We start from the raw sequence: 15,776 nt of genomic DNA, 5'->3' as shown, positions 1-15,776 counted from the left end.
ACATAGTTTGCCTTCCTGACTGCCCCCTGCACCAGCACATTAACTTCCAGTGGTTTGTCAACATAGAAAATAGATGCAGGAGTAGGCCATTCGGCCATTCGAGCCAGCACCGCCATTCAATATGAGCATAGCTGATCATCCAGAATCAGTACCCCATCCCTGCTTTCTCCCCATATCCCTTCATTCCATTAGCTCTAAGACCTATATCCAACTCTCTCTTGAATACATCCAGTGAATTGGCCTCCACTGCCTTTTGTAGCAGAGAATGCCATGAATTCACAACTCTCTGGATGAAAAAGTTTTTCCTCATCTCAGTCCTAAATGGCCTACCTCCTTTTCTTAAACTGTGACCCCTGGTTCTGGAATCCCCAAACATCTGGAACATTTTTCCTGGATCTAGCCTGTCCAATCCCTTAAGAATTTTATATAAGATTCCATCTCATCCTTCTAAATTCCAGGGAATATAAGCCCAGTCGATTCAATCTTTCATCATATGTCAGTCCTGCCATCCCGGGAATTAACCTGGTGAACCTACACTGCACTCCCTCTATAGAATGTCCTTCCTCCAATTAGGAGGCCAAAACTGCATACAATATACCATGGCCCCGTACAACTGCTGTAGAACCAACTTGCTCCTATGCTCAAATCCGCTCGCTATGAAGGCCAACATGCCATTTGCTTCTTCACGGCCTGCTGTACCTGCATGCTTACTTTCAGTGGTACACAAAAATGCTGGAGAAACTCAGCGTGTGCAACAGCATCTATGGAGCGAAGGAAATAGGCGACGTTTCGGGCCGAAACCCTTCTTCAGACTGATGGGGGGTGGGGGGGAGAAGGAAGGAAAAAGGGAGGAGGAGGAGCCCGAGGGCGGGGGGATGGGAGGAGACAGCTCGAGGGTTAAGGAAGGGGAGGATTCAACGTTCATGCCATCCGGGCGCAAGCAACCCAGGCAGAATATGAGGTGTTGTTCCTCCAATTTCCGGTGTTGCTCACTCTGGCAATGGAGGAGACCCAGGACAGAGAGGTCGGATTGGGAATGGGAGGGAGAGTTGAAGTGCTGAGCCACCGGGAGTTCAGGTAGGTTATTGCGGACTGAGCGGAGGTGTTCGGCAAAACGATCGCCCAACCTCCGCTTAGTCTCCCCGATGTAAATCAGCTGACATCTAGAGCAGCGGATGCAGTAGATGAGGTTGGAGGAGATACAGGAATCTGTTCACCAACAGCCCCAACTTGTCCTCAAGGAGGTCACACGTGGCCTCTCTCCGGCTCAGGGGGAGGTGAGTTGGGGTGGGATAGGGAGACTGAGAGGCAGATACGAGGGGTGCAGTGGAGATGGATGGGGTAAGGTCACTGAACATTCGTCAAGGGAAAAAATATAGCTAAAAATGTTAAAGCCCTTCCCCAGCCACAACTCCCTGCACAAAGACCAGAAGGCTCGAGGCTCTCGACCATGGGAGAACAAAGAAGGGAAGAGATTTAACTTTTTTTTGCCTTCCATCACAGTGAGGAATGTGGGGGAGTCACTGTGGTGGATGTTTATGTTAAAATGTATTTTGTGTGTCTTGGTGCTTTTTATTGGTATGACTGTATGGCAAATCAAATTCCTCGTGTATTGCAAAACATGCTTGGCTAATAATGTAATGATTATGAAGACCAACAGTGCCAAGCTGGGCCCACACAGAATTGAGTGAGATAGCAATGTACCCATGATGGGAGTAGTCGATTCCTGCCGAACCTCACAAATGGCAGGGAGGCCGTCTGAGCAGCAATGTTACTGGTGTGGGAACATACCTGTACGTGTGTAAACATTCTACAGTGTCATTTGGAAATAACATTTTTTTACTCTTTCCCCAGTTGTTGGTTGGATCTAAAGATGGGATTTATCTGGGCTTTCCTGGCTCCGGTCTGTGTGATTATTCTGGTAAGTTTAGAAAAATATGAAACAGAGATTGTCTGTTGAATTCAGAATGTAAGCTGATAGGTTTTGGAACCACTAATGATGATAGGACATCAACCATGAATGGCAGGTCGGAGGAACAGAAGGGCCTTGGAGCATTAACCTGTGCTGTAATCTTGGGTATTAATATTTAGCAGTATTGGATGACATTTCTCCAAAGAGCATTGGTAAAGATTATATCTTTATCACTGGTTTTCGTGATAAATCTTTAGGCTGTCCATAAATATTTGTAGATTCACAATGCATATGAGAAGATTTGAAGTCATCCACTCTGTGCTGATGCAACACTACGGTAATATCTACATCACTGTCCTTTTGCCCACCTACTGACTTGTGGCGGAGAGGCATGCACTGCGGACGATCTCCGCAGAGGCACAGGCTGTGGCAAAGAGATGGCAGAACTTTGTCTGACACACCAGCGAACAAACTGTCTTTTAAAAATGATTGTTGAGGATCAATGTAGAGGCAAACATGGCCAAATGTAACTATTTATGCACTGCTAGATGTTTCTATGAAAATGGAAATGCATTAAAGATAACATCTGCTGCAGTTGTATAGTGCCCTAGTGAGACCACACCTGGAGTATTGTGTGCCGTATTGGTCCCCTAATTTGAGGAAGGACATTCTTGCTATTGAGGGAGTGCAGCGTAGGTTTACAAGGTTAATTCCTGGGATGGCGGGACTGTCATGTGCTGAGAGAATGGAGCGGCTGGGCTTGTATAATCTGGAGTTTAGAAGGATGAGAGGGATTCTTATTGAAACATATAAGATTATTAACAAGGCATTGGTGAGGCCAATTCTGGAGTATGGTGTACAATTTTGGTCGCCTAATTATAGGAAGGACGTCAACAAAATAGAGAGAGTACAGAGGAGATTTACTAGAATGTTGCCTGGGTTTCAGCAACTAAGTTACAGAGAAAGGTTGAACAAGTTAGGGCTTTATTCTTTGGAGCGCAGAAGGTTAAGGGGGGACTTGATAGAGGTCTTTAAAATGATGAGAGAGATAGACAGAGTTGACGTGGATAAGCTTTTCCCACTGAGAGTAGGGAAGATTCAAACAAGGGGACATGACTTGAGAATTAAGGGACAGAAGTTTAGGGGTAACATGAGGGGGAACGTCTTTACTCAGAGAGTGGTGGCTGTGTGGAATGAGCTTCCAGTGAAGGTGGTGGAGGCAGGTTCGTTTTTATCATTTAAAAATAAATTGGATAGTTATATGGACGGGAAAGGAATGGAGGGTTATGGTCTGAGCGCAGGTATATGGGACTAGGGGAGAATACGTGTTCGGCACGGACTAGAAGGGTCGAGATGGCCTGTTTCCGTGCTGTAATTGTTATATGGTTATATGGTTATTAAGGGTTTGAACACGCTAGAGTCAGGAAACATGTTCCCGATGTTTGTGCTGGTCCAGAACCAGGGGCCACAGTTTAAGAATAAGGGGTAATCCATTTAGAACGGAGACAAGGAAACACTTTTTCTCACAGAAAGTTGTGAGTGTGGAATTCTCTGCCTCAGAGGGCAGTGGAGGCCGGTTCTCTGGATACTTTCAAGAGATAGCTGCGCAGGGCTCTTAAAGATAGCGGAGTCAGGGGATATTGGAAGAAGGCAGAAACGGGCTACTGATTGGGGATGATCAGCCATGATCACATTGAATGGTGGTGCTGGCTCCCTACACCTATTGTCTATTATCAAGAAAATATTATTTCAATAAACCACTGTCTTAATCGGAATAATGTGGCTTTTTCTTTTCTTGGAAGGTCAATGGAGGATTTTTTATTATGACTGTGTTGAAACTGACTGAAAAGTTTTCAAGTATCAATCCTGATATGGACCAGTTGAAGAAAATCAGGTGAGAACAACTGGTGTGGCTGCTGGTACCTTCCTTGGTTGATACGGTATCCAGGTCATGCAAATGGCCAGCACTTGTCCCTTACCCATCCTTTTCCCATTATTCACATGAAGCTGCTGATGCTGACAGGTCCTAGAGTCATACCGCATGGAAACAGGCCCTTTAGCCCAACTCGTCCATGCTGACCAACATGTCTCATCTAAGCCATTCCCGTTTTCTGTTCTGATTTGGGATTCACGCACTGATAGCTGGGCCCTTTCCAAACTTACCAAAAGGGGAAATAACATCAGGCATATACAGTGGACCGGATAGAGGGAACTGTCGGCTCCAGGGTCATAGGTTCGGTACCACACGTGGTAGGTCAAGCATGTGAATCACTCAGATGCCATTCCTGTCCTGTTATCTGTCGAGGTTTCTGAATGTGTTTAGGGGATGGGCATTCTCTGGTTACACCTCAGTGTGAGAAGGAATCAGTTTTGCATTATTCTGTTTGAAACAAACATTTCTCAGCAGAGGCCAACATAAATCATTTTTTCTTTTCCAATAAATCCTTTGACGTTTGGTGTGCCACAAGTCATAGCTCACTATTGTATCAGCTGACTGGCTGATATCTCTATCGCTGCAGTCTGTGCATTGAAGTCAACACAAATAATTGAAAGAGAGAGGATCTAGAAGCAGCAGGAAGTTTATATTGCACCTTAAAGTATGCACTGTAGTGAGTGACACAAATTATTGTCTTGCATTCAGCTTCTCGTGCCTCTTGTTTTAGGGTCTTTACCTCCACTGCTGTCGCTCAGCTCTGCCTCCTGGGATGTACTTGGATATTTGGCATGTTGCACTTCCAGAAGGAAACAATTGTCATGGCCTACATCTTCACTGTGATCAACAGCATGCAAGGAATGTTCATATTCATCCTGCACTGCCTCCTTAACAAGCAGGTAAGTCCCCTTGAATTTGTTCAGCAACGTTCACTCAAACAGTATGTAGATGGCCAACCAGAGAGAGGGCAATGCTGGACCTTCCATTGGGGAATGAGGCTGGGCAAGTGACTGGCCTGTGTGGGCGAGCACGTTGTGACCAGTCACCAGAATTATGGACTCAAGCCAACAGTGTAGCCATGGGCATTCGCATAGGTCCCAGCTACGCCTGCCTTTATTGACAGCTGCAGGACTAATAAGGTTATCATAGAAGGGGATTTTAACTTTCCAAATATTAACTGGGAATATCAGTGCAAAAGGTTTAGACAGGGTAGAATTGGTCAAAAGTATTCAGGAACATTTCCTCCGGCAATATGAAGAGAACCCTTCTCCAGAGAAGGCAACGCTTGATCTGGTCTTCAGAAATTGGAATGGACAAGTGGATGAAGTATTCATGGATGAGCCTTTTGAGACCAGCAGCCATTGTCTATTAGGTTTACATTAGTTAAGGATAGAGACCAGGTGGGCCCACGAATTAAAATCCTAAATTGGGGCAAGGCCAACATTGAAGGTATCATCATCATCATCATCATCATCATCATCATCCTTTATTGTCATCTTGCAAAGCAAAAGTTGTACAGTGCAAAATGAGAAGACGTTTCCCAGGAGCATCGCACATAAAACTTAAACATTTCACGCATAAAAATAAAAACAATTAAAAAAACAATCCAGTTCCTGATAAAACAGTACGAATAGTTTTTAAAAAGTGCAGGTAAAAACAGCAACATTAAAATACAAGTAAAAAGTCATAAAATGTCCAGGGCGGCTGATTTAAGTGGCCAGAGCCAGTGCCAGAGTTATTACTCAGTGCCAGTTATTAAATTGTCAGTGCAAAGCAGCAGAATCAGGTGGAATGACTGTTTAGCAGCCTCACAGCCTGTGGAAGGACGCTATTTAGCAGTCTGGTTGTCCGGGTTTTGATGCTACGGTATCTCTTTCCTGATGGCAGGAGATCTAGATGTGTGTGGAGGGGTTGCAGTCTGTCCTTTGCTATGCTCAGTGCTTTTTTCAGGCAGCGGCTCTGGAACAGTTCTTGTACCGAGGGTAGGGAGACGCCAATGATCCTCACTGCTCCCCTCACTATCCTCTGCAGAGACTTCCTGTCTGAGCAATTACCGTTGGAGTATCACGTGTTCATGCAGTACGTGAGTACAGACTCCACGGTGCCCCTGTAAAAAGTCCTGAGGATGTTGGTGGGGAGTGAGGCCTGTTTGAGTTTCCTCAGGTAGTGCAGTCGCTGATGGGCCCGTTTGACAATCCCAGTGTTGTTCCTGGACCAGGTGAGACTGTCTGTGATTTGCACTCCGAGGAACTTAATGCTCTCCACTTTCTCCACCGGGGTGCCACTGATGTTGACGGGTGTGTGTTTGGGCTGCGACCTCCTGAAGTCGACAATCATCTCCTTTGTGTTGTCTACGTTTAATTCTAAATTGTTGTTGCCCCACCAGTCCACTAGTTGTTTCACTTCCTCCCTGTACATTGATTCATCATCTCCACTGTGGTGTCATCTGCGAATTTTATAATCCTGTTGTACCTGAATCTGGCAGCACAGTCATATGTGAGCAGTGTGAACAACAGCAGGCTGAGCACACAGCCTTGAGGGGAGCCGGTGCTCAGCGTGATCGAGCCTGAGGTGTATTAGACAAAAACTTGCTCATGTTGGTATGAGAAGGTTGTTTGAAGGAAAAGGACCATCCAGAAATGGGATGTTTGTAAAAGTCTGCTGACAAGAGTCCATGACCTTCATGTTCCTGTTAGAGTGAACGGTAAGGCAGGCAAACCTGGATTATGAGAGAAATTGAGGCTCAGGTCAAGTGTAAGGAGGCATGAGACAGGTCTAGGCAGCTGGGATCAAGTGTATCCCTAGAGGAATTTTGGGAACTGAGGAGTAAGCTGAAAAAGGAAATCATGATGGCAAAAATGGTATAGTAAAGACAAATAATATTAAGAATAATTGCAAGAGATTTTATGTACTTTACAGGAAAAATGGTAGCGAGAATGGGAACCCTCGAGAATCAAAGTGGTCAATTCTGTGTGAAACTACAGGAGATGGGCAAGGTCTATAATATTTCTCTTCAGTTTTTACGTGGAGACAGACATTAGGACTGGGGAACTTGGGGCAGTCAATGGAAATGTCTTCAAGGTTTCAAGATCTATTTATTGTCACATGTACCAATTAAGGTGCAGTGAAATTTGAGGTACCGTACATCCATACCGAAGTGAAAAGCAACAAGACAGGCAACAACATAAAAGTTACCATAAACATCCATCACAGTGGATTCCACATTCCTCACTGATGGAAGGCAATAAAGTTCAATCTTCATCCTCTTTGTTCTCCCGCGGTCGGGGCAGACAAACCATCCGCAATCGGGGCAATCGCAGCCGACGATCGAAGCCCCCGTCGGGTTGATCGAAACTCCCGCTTCGGGGCGGTTGAAAGGCTTAAGGGCAGCATTATGGTCGAAGAGGTATGAAGGTAGACAAATATCCCGGGCCTGATCAGATTTATGCAAGGACACTGTGAGAAGCTAGAGAAGAAATTGCAGGTGTCCAGGCTGAGATTTACGGTTTGTCATTAAATACAAGAAAGGTGCCAAATGACAGGAACATGGCAAATGTTGAACCTCTTTTTAAGAAGGGCTGCAGAGAAAGGCCAGGGAACTACAGGCCAGTGATTAACATGTGTGGTTGGCAAGAGAGTATTTCGAGGAATGATATACATGCATTGAGATGGACAGGGGCTGATTAGGGATAACCAGCATGATTTTGTACGTGCGATATCATGTTTCACAAATCTGATTTTTGCAGATGAAACCAAAAAGTTTGATGAGGGCAGAGCTGTAAACATTGTACATATGGATTTCAGCAAGGCGTTCAATAAGGTTCCGCATGGTAGGCTGCTCTTGAAGGTTAGATCAACTTGGATCGAAGGAGAGCTAGCTGATTGAATAGAAAACTGGCTTCAGGGAAGGAAGCAGAGGGTGATGTTGGAAGGTTGCTTTTTGCACTGGAAGCCTGTGACCAGTGGTGTGCCTCAGGGTTCAGTGCTGGTCCCATTCCTATTTGTCATCTGTATCAAGGATTTGGATGAGAACGTACAAGGCATGGTTAGTAAGTTTGCAGATGACACTAAAGAGGGTGGTATTGTAGATAACAAGATGGTTGTCAAAACCTGCATCAGGATCTTGATTGGTTGGGCAGGTGGGCTGAGGATTGCTTAATGAAGTTTAATAAATGTAAGTGCGAGGTGTTGCATGGGGGAAGACTAATCAGAGCAGGACCTACACAGTGAATGGCAGGACTCTGTGGAGTATTGTAGAGCAGAGGGATCTAGGGGTTCAGGTACATAGTTCCTTGAAAGTGGCCTCTACGTTTATGGACCTATTACAAGCATGAGGTGCAATAGTAATTTTAAAAATAAATAAATAAATAAATAAATGGTATCAGGACCTGGCATTGGGAGGTAAAACAACAAAAACAGACTTGGTTGGTAGTCTTTCTGCGGAGTTTAATGTTATAATAGAGCGATTGTCCTTACTTTCTTTTTCTTTCTTTTCTAGGGTCTACTTTCTTACTTTACTTCCTTCTCTAACTTCTTTTCTAAGGGGCTTTCTTTTCCCAACACTCTCCTGCACTTCACAACTCTTGCGCACCTTCTTTACTTTCCTTACTTCTATCTTTTTCTTAAAGCTTTAAAAAAAAAAAAATGAAGCGGAACAAAAAATGTATTAAGATATATGTGTTGTGTGTTATTGTAATTTACCGTACTTCTAATAAAAATAATTTAAAAAAAAAAAAAAAAAAAAAAAAAAAAGAAAGTGGCATCACAAATAGATAGGGTGGTCAAGAAGGCTTTCGACACATTGGCCTGAATGTAGACGTTGGGAGGTCTTGTTACAGTTGTTAAGACATTGGTGAGCCCACATTTAGACTATTGTGTTCAGTTTTGATTACCCTGTTAGAGGAATCATGTTAAGCTGGAAAGGATGCAGAAAATATTCACGAGGTTGTTGCCAGGACTCGAGGACCTGAGCTACAGGGAGAGGTTGATCAGGCGAGGACTTTATTCCTGTGAGCACAGGAGGATGAGGGATGATTTTATAGAGGTGTGTAAGATCATGAGAGGAATAAATAGGGTAAATGCAGTCTTTTACCCAGAGAAAGGGAATCGAAAACAAGAGGACATAGGTTTAAGGTGAGGGGGGAAAAGATTTAATAAGATCCTGAGTGGCAAATATTTTACACAAAGGGTGGTAGGCAGATGGAACGAGCTGCCGGAGGAAGTAGTTGAATCATTTATTATTACAATGTTTAAGAAACATCTAGACAGGTACATGGATATGATAGGTATAAAGGGATATGGGCTAAAAGCAGGTAGGTGGGACTAGTGTAGATGGGGCATGGGTAAGTTGGGCCAAAGAACCTGCTTATACACTGTATGATTCTCTAACATTGAACATAGAACAGTGCAGCACAAGAACAGGCCCTTCAGCCCATAGTGTCTGTGCCAAACATGTTGCCTAAGACCAACTCTGATCTGCCTTCATATAATCCATTTGTTTCCATTTCCTGCATATCCATGTGCATATACAAAAGGCTCTTAAATGCCACCATTGTATCTGCCTGAACCACCAAACCCGGCAACTCATTCCAGACTTAGCTTTTGTGTAAAAAAACCTGACTTGCACATCTCAGAGTCCTATAGCACATAACAGGCCCTTCGGCCCAACTCATCCATGCTGAGCAGAATGCCTAATCTAAGCTAGTCCCATTTACATGTTGGGCCTATATCCCTCTATACATAGAAATGTAGAAACATAGAAAATAGGTGCAGGAGGAGGCCATTTGGCCCTTCGAACCAGCACCGCCATTCAATGTGATCATGGCTGATCGTCCCCAATCAATACCCCGTGCCTGCCTTCTCCACATATCCTTTGATTCCACTGGCCCCTCGAGCTCCATCCAGCTCTCTCTTAAATCCACCCCGTGACTTGGCCTCCACTGCCCTCTGTGGCAGGGAATTCCACAAATTCACAACTCTCTGGGTGAAAAAGTTTTTTCTCACCTCAGTCCAAAATGGCTTCCCCTTTATTCTAAGACTGTGGCCCCTGGTTCTGGACTCGCCCAACATTAGGAACATTTTTCTTGCATTTAGCTTTATATTTTATAATTTTATATACTAAAGTTATTTATAGTTTTATGGTTTTAAAGTAAATAAGGGGTGGGAGGGGGGTGTCTAATGGGATAGTCAAGGACAGAGTTAAAGGGAAAGGGAGTAAAGGGATAGTTAAGGACCCCATAATTAACGGGAATGAAAACCCACAAAGGGATAGGAGAGTATGGGCAAGTGTAATAGGGATTGATGTGAAAGGTGAGATGCGTAAGGAATTAAAAGCATTGTATTTGAATGCGCAAAGTATAAGGAGTAAAGTAGATGAGCTTGAGGCTCAGTTAGAGGTTGGTAGATATGACATTGTGGGGATTACTGAGACGTGGCTGTAGGAGGATCGGGCTTGGGAACTTAATATTCATGGTTATACGTCCTATAGAAAGGACAGGCAGGTGGGCAGAGGGGGGGGGGGGGTAGCTCTGCTGGTGAGGGATGGAATTCAGTCCCTTGCGAAGGAAGACATAGGGTCTGGCGAGGTAGAGTCACTGTGGATTGAATTGAGGAATTGCAGAGCCAAGAAGACACTAATTGGTGTTATCTACAGATCCCCAAATAGTAGCCCGGATGTAGGGTGTATATTGCAGCAGGAGTTAAAGCTGGCATGTAACAAAGGTAATGCCACTGTGGTGATGGGGGATTTCAATTTGCAGGTAGTCTGGGAAAATCAGGTTGGTTCAGGACCCCAAGAAAGAGAGTTTGTAGACTGCCTCCGAGATGGATTCTTAGAGCAGCTTGTAATGGAGCCGACCAAAGAAAAGGCAATTCTGAATTTAGTGTTGTCCAATGAACCAGATTTGATAAGAGAACTCGAGGTAAAGGAACCGCTTGGAGGTAGTGATCATAATATGATTAGTTTTAAACTGTAATTTGAGAAGGAGAACGTTAAATCGGAAGTGTCAGTGATGTAATTGAACAAAGGGGACTATGAAGGCATGAGAGAGGAGCTGGCCAAGGTAGACTGGAAAGGGATCCTAGCAGGAATGACGGTGGAACACCAATGGCAGAATTATCTGGGCATAATCCGGAAGACACAGGATCATTTCATTCCAAAAAGGAAGAAAGATTATAAGGGGAGTAGGAGGCAACCGTGGCTGACAAGAGAAGTTAGGGATAGAATAAAACTGAAAGAAAAGATGTATAACACAGCAAAGAGTAGTCGGAAGCCAGAGGATTGGGAAACTTTCATAGGACAACAGAAGGAAACAAAATGGGCAATACAGGCTGAAAAGATGAAGTGCGAGGGGAAGCTGGCCAGGAATATAAAGAAGGACAGTAAAAGCTTCTTTAGATATGTTAAGGAAAAAAGAGTAGCAAAATCAGATGTGGGTCCCTTGAAGGCAGACACAGGTAAAATTATTACGAGGAACAAGGAAATGGCAGAGGAGTTGAACAGGTACTTTGGATCTTCTTCACTAAGTAAATCTCCCAGAAGGAGGTTATTGGAGGACAGAGGATCAAAGGGGGTAGAGGAACTTTGGCGAGAAATAGTATTGGGTAGGCTAATGGGAGTTTAGGGTCTTATAGAAACATAAAAATATAAAAGGACTGGACAAGCTAGATGCAGGAAAAATGTTCCCAATGTTGGGCGAGTCCAGAACCAGGGGCCACAGTCTTAGAAAAAAGGGGAGGTCATTTAAGACGGAGGTGAGAAAAAACGTTTTCACCCAGAGAGTTGTGAATTTGTGGAATTCCCTGCCACAGAGGGCAGTGGAGGCCTAACCACTGGATGGATTTAAGAGAGAGTTAGATACTCTAGGGGATATTGGAATCAAGGGATATGGGGAGAAGGCAGGCACGGGTTATTGATAGGGGATGATCAGCCATGATAACAATGAATGGCGGTGCTGGCTCGAAGGGCCAAATGGCCTCCTCCTGCACCTATTTTCTCTGTTTCTATAAGATACCCCCTCATCCTCCTAAACTCCAGTGAATACAAGCCTAGTCTTTTCAATCTTTCCTCATATGACAGTCCCGCCATTCCAGGGATCAATCTTGTGAATCTACGCTGCACTGCCTCAAATTAGGAGACCAAAACAGGACACAATACTCCAGATGTGGTCTCACCAGAGCCCTATACAACTGCAGAAGAACCTCTTTACTCCTATACTAAAATCCTCTTGTTATGAAGGCCAACATTCCATTAGCTTTCTTCACTGCCTGCTGTACCTGCACGCCAATTTTCAGTGACTGGTGTACATGGACGCCCAGGTCTCGCTGCATCTCCCCCTTGCCTAAACTAACCCCATTGAGATAATAATCTGCCCCCTTGTTTTTGCCGCCAAAGTGGATAACCTCACATTTATCAATATTATACTGCATCTGCCACTCATCTGCCCACTCACCCTGCAACCTCCAAACATCCTCTTCACAGTTCACACTGCCACCCAGCTTTGTGTCATCCGCAAACTTGCTAGTGTTGCTCCTAATTCCCTCTTCCAAATCATTGATATATATGGTAAACAGTTGGGGCCCCATCACCGAGCCAAGCAGCCTTATGCAGGTCCCTCTCCGTACCTTCTAAATGCAGTTATAGTACTGCCTATTCTGACAGTTCATACAATATAACCAACACTTTCTGTGTGATAAAATTGCCCCTAAGGTTTGTATTAAATCTTGCTCCTCTCGCATTAAATGTATTCCTTTCTTGTTCTTGATTTCCCTACCCTGGTAAAAGTCTGTGAATTCACCCTCATTCCCCTCATAATTTTATCCACCTGTAGAAGATCACCCTCGCCAGCCTGTGCTCCAAGGAATAAAGTCCTAGCCTGACAACCACTTGCTATATCTCACCCCACTCAAGTTCTAGCAATATCCTCACAAATCTTCTCTGCACTCTTTCCAGCTGAGTGACCTCCTTCCTAGAGCAGGGTGACCAAAACTGAAAACAGTACAGTGTGGCCTCACCAACATGTTGTACAACTTTAACATAATGTTCCAACTTCTATACTCAATACCCTGACTGTTGAAGGCCAATGTACCAAAGTCCTTCACCACCCTATCTCCTTTCAACTTTACCCTTCTCACCTTAAAGCTCTGCCCTCTAGTATTTGATTTTACCCTCCTAGGAGAAAGTTTCTGACGGTCTGCACTATATATGCCTCTCATTATTTTATATACTTCTATCAGGTCTCCCCACAACCTCCAGCAAAAAAACAAGCAATGTCTGTCCTACCTCTCCCTGTAGCAAATACCTCCTAATCCGGGCATCTTTCATGTAAACCTCCTTTGCACATTTTACAAAGCCTCCACATCCTTTGTGTAATGGGGAGGCAAGAAAATGCACACAATACTCCAAACGCTGCCTCACCAAAGTCTAATAAAGCTACCTGACCAAGTGTATCCAATGACATTGTGGAAACCAAGGGAAAAACTGGTGCCCACAGGTTGGCATGGATATCGTGGGCCGAATGGCCTGTTTCCATATTTCTTAGACACCATGACAATGATGGACAACATTATTGACCACAATATCTACACAACTGAATCTACACACAGAGGAATCTGTAGATGCCACAGAGTTCCAGGGTCTGGCAGATATTAACAACCACTGGGCCACCAATACCGAGTTCAGTTGTGGAACTGAGAACGGTGTCAGGTGCGGGGTGGAATCTGGAGCTGGAGCTTCCTGGGTGGTGTGGCTGACAAATCCACTCACTGCAGATAAAGCTGGAGTGACCCTTTGTCCTGGTGCTGATCTCTTGCCTTCTGCTTTGGCAATGAGAGTGAGGCAGCCAGAAGCCGGCAGCTCGGGGCCTGGATTGTGAACTCCATGGACAGCCCTGGTGTAATGGCCACTGGCAATGGTGTGGACAGGATTGTAAACACTCCATGTCACCTTGTCTTTCAGGTGAGGGATGAGTACGCCAACTTCTTCCACCGTTTCTACCTATTGAAGAAAGACTTAAAATACTCTGAGTTTTCAACTTCATCGACGCAGGTATGGTTACGATTAGTCTAGTGCCGTGTCTGTCATGGGAGAGTGATTGTAGTCATGTACAGTGTGATGTGACTGGATAGCACAGAAACGACATTTCTCACTACATCTCTGTACACGCGACTATAATAAGGACTAGTACCAGGACTTGTACCCATTAAGTGGCCTGTTTTCACCTGTATCTCTTACTTAAATGGGCTGTTTTTAGCAGTATCCGCTTCGAGAGAACCTGAAACTTCCAGAATCAATCTTGATTGACAGAATTGAAAGATGCAGCAGGAAACAGGCCCTTCGGCCCACCGATTTCACACTGACCATCAGTCACCCGTTCATACTATATTCTATGTTATCCCATTTGTGCATCCACTCCCTACACACTAAGGGCAAATTGACAGCGGCCAATTAACCAACATGTCTTTGGGTAGGGGACAAAAGTGGAGCACCCGGAGGAAACCCATGCAGTCACAGGAAGAACATCCAAATTTCACACAGACAGCACCCGAGGTCAGGATCGAACCCGGGTCTCTGACACTGAGGCAGCGGCTCTACCTGCTGCACTGCTGTGCCTCCCTGGTCATTGTTTTTTCTTTTACCAGGGATCTGCAGCACGTTCTCTGACACCCACAATGTCACATTGTCCTGTGGCTGTTGGAGTAAGGGGCTCACTCCATCCGCACACCACCCTACAATTGTACACGTCTGCACTCACACACCCAAATCCCAATTAACCTGACCAATGCTCCACTCATTGGCCCGGCCATGGCCCACACGGCCTAGATCAGGTTACACTGTCGTGCTACACAACATCACCAGCCATTCCCCATACATTAGCCCATACACTGCCTCCCACACACCCACATACAAACCTGCATCATTGGCCATATATCCACCCACTCAGTGTCACACATGCTGACACACACACTCCCCACACTCGTTCACACACCCCCCCCGCAAACTGTAAACATGTCCCCCAAATATTCATCCTCCAACTCGGCCACTCACTGCACCCACAAACCCGCACACCAAGACACTCGCTCCCCTCACCCTTTGTCCCCATCTATCCCCTCAGACAGCCCCAGGTGCAGTGGTCTGTGTTGGCTCTCGTGGTGTTGCCTGCTGTGCCATGGTGGGGGTTGGCAGGGTTGATGTGCTGGTGTCCTGCTCATGAGAACATTCGTTCTCTGCTGCCTCAGCCAAAGCCAGCAGGTGCCTGGCCCCGACAAGCTGCCACGTGGTTAGTTTGTGATCTCGATGTCTTGTCTGCTTCCTTACAGGGCCCGAGAAGCGTTCATGAGACGGGAATGTGATTGAAAGCACGAGAGCTCTGCTGAGCCGGCTACAGCTGCTTCTAAAGCGAGAGGCACAGAGCACAAGAGCAACAGTGCACTGACTCTCTTTGCTTGGGACTGTAACTCGCCTCTCCACTGGGACTACCCCATTGCTGCTGCCACCCTCTCCCCATTCTTACCTCCATCGCTCTGTTTCAATTTGCTACAAACTTCAGAAGAGGCGAGAAGTTGCAGCTGAGAGTTGTACTGCTTCAGCTCTCTGGTTCTATTGAGCATGTACATAGCAGGAGTTCATAGCTTCTACATTGTTGAACAGACTGTCCAATAATAAGCACGGTAGCATCTAGCCTGGATTCTGGGGAACGGAAGAGTTGCCTTTCACTTCAAGCACCTCCCTGGGCAGATGGGATGATGTGCGTCTGGCTTTAAGGTTGCTTGATTTGGTGATCCTCTAATTGTTGGCTATTGGACAGTGGTTGGCAAGGTGACAAACCAGGATTCAGCCATCGGAAGGTGAGCACGGGCAGCACAGGTCAATGAGTGCTTGTGAGTTTGGAAGGAGTTTGCTTGGGGTCCAACATGGGCAGGGTGGATGTCTAG

At 45.3% G+C, this 15,776-nt stretch overlaps 1 protein-coding gene across 1 annotated transcript in view; it reads left to right on the top strand.

Annotated features, from left to right (window-relative positions):
* LOC116991884 (adhesion G protein-coupled receptor E3-like) overlaps positions 1 to 15,388 on the top strand; it is a 52,052-nt gene extending 36,664 nt beyond the window's left edge. Inside the window, exons 6-10 of the mRNA XM_033050861.1 lie at positions 1,855 to 1,921; positions 3,715 to 3,806; positions 4,576 to 4,744; positions 13,801 to 13,890; positions 15,162 to 15,388. Coding sequence (XP_032906752.1) covers positions 1,855 to 1,921; positions 3,715 to 3,806; positions 4,576 to 4,744; positions 13,801 to 13,890; positions 15,162 to 15,194 — 451 coding nt within the window. The 3' untranslated portion in view covers positions 15,195 to 15,388. The remainder of the gene's footprint in view (positions 1 to 1,854; positions 1,922 to 3,714; positions 3,807 to 4,575; positions 4,745 to 13,800; positions 13,891 to 15,161) is intronic.
* The last annotated feature ends 388 nt before the right edge of the window (positions 15,389 to 15,776 follow it).

Source organism: Amblyraja radiata, chromosome 35 (genome assembly GCF_010909765.2).
Source record: "Amblyraja radiata isolate CabotCenter1 chromosome 35, sAmbRad1.1.pri, whole genome shotgun sequence".
In the NCBI taxonomy this organism is placed as follows: Eukaryota; Metazoa; Chordata; class Chondrichthyes; order Rajiformes; family Rajidae; genus Amblyraja; species Amblyraja radiata.
The sequence above is the reverse complement of the archived record's forward strand: the minus strand, read 5'-3'. Positions and strand labels throughout refer to the sequence as shown.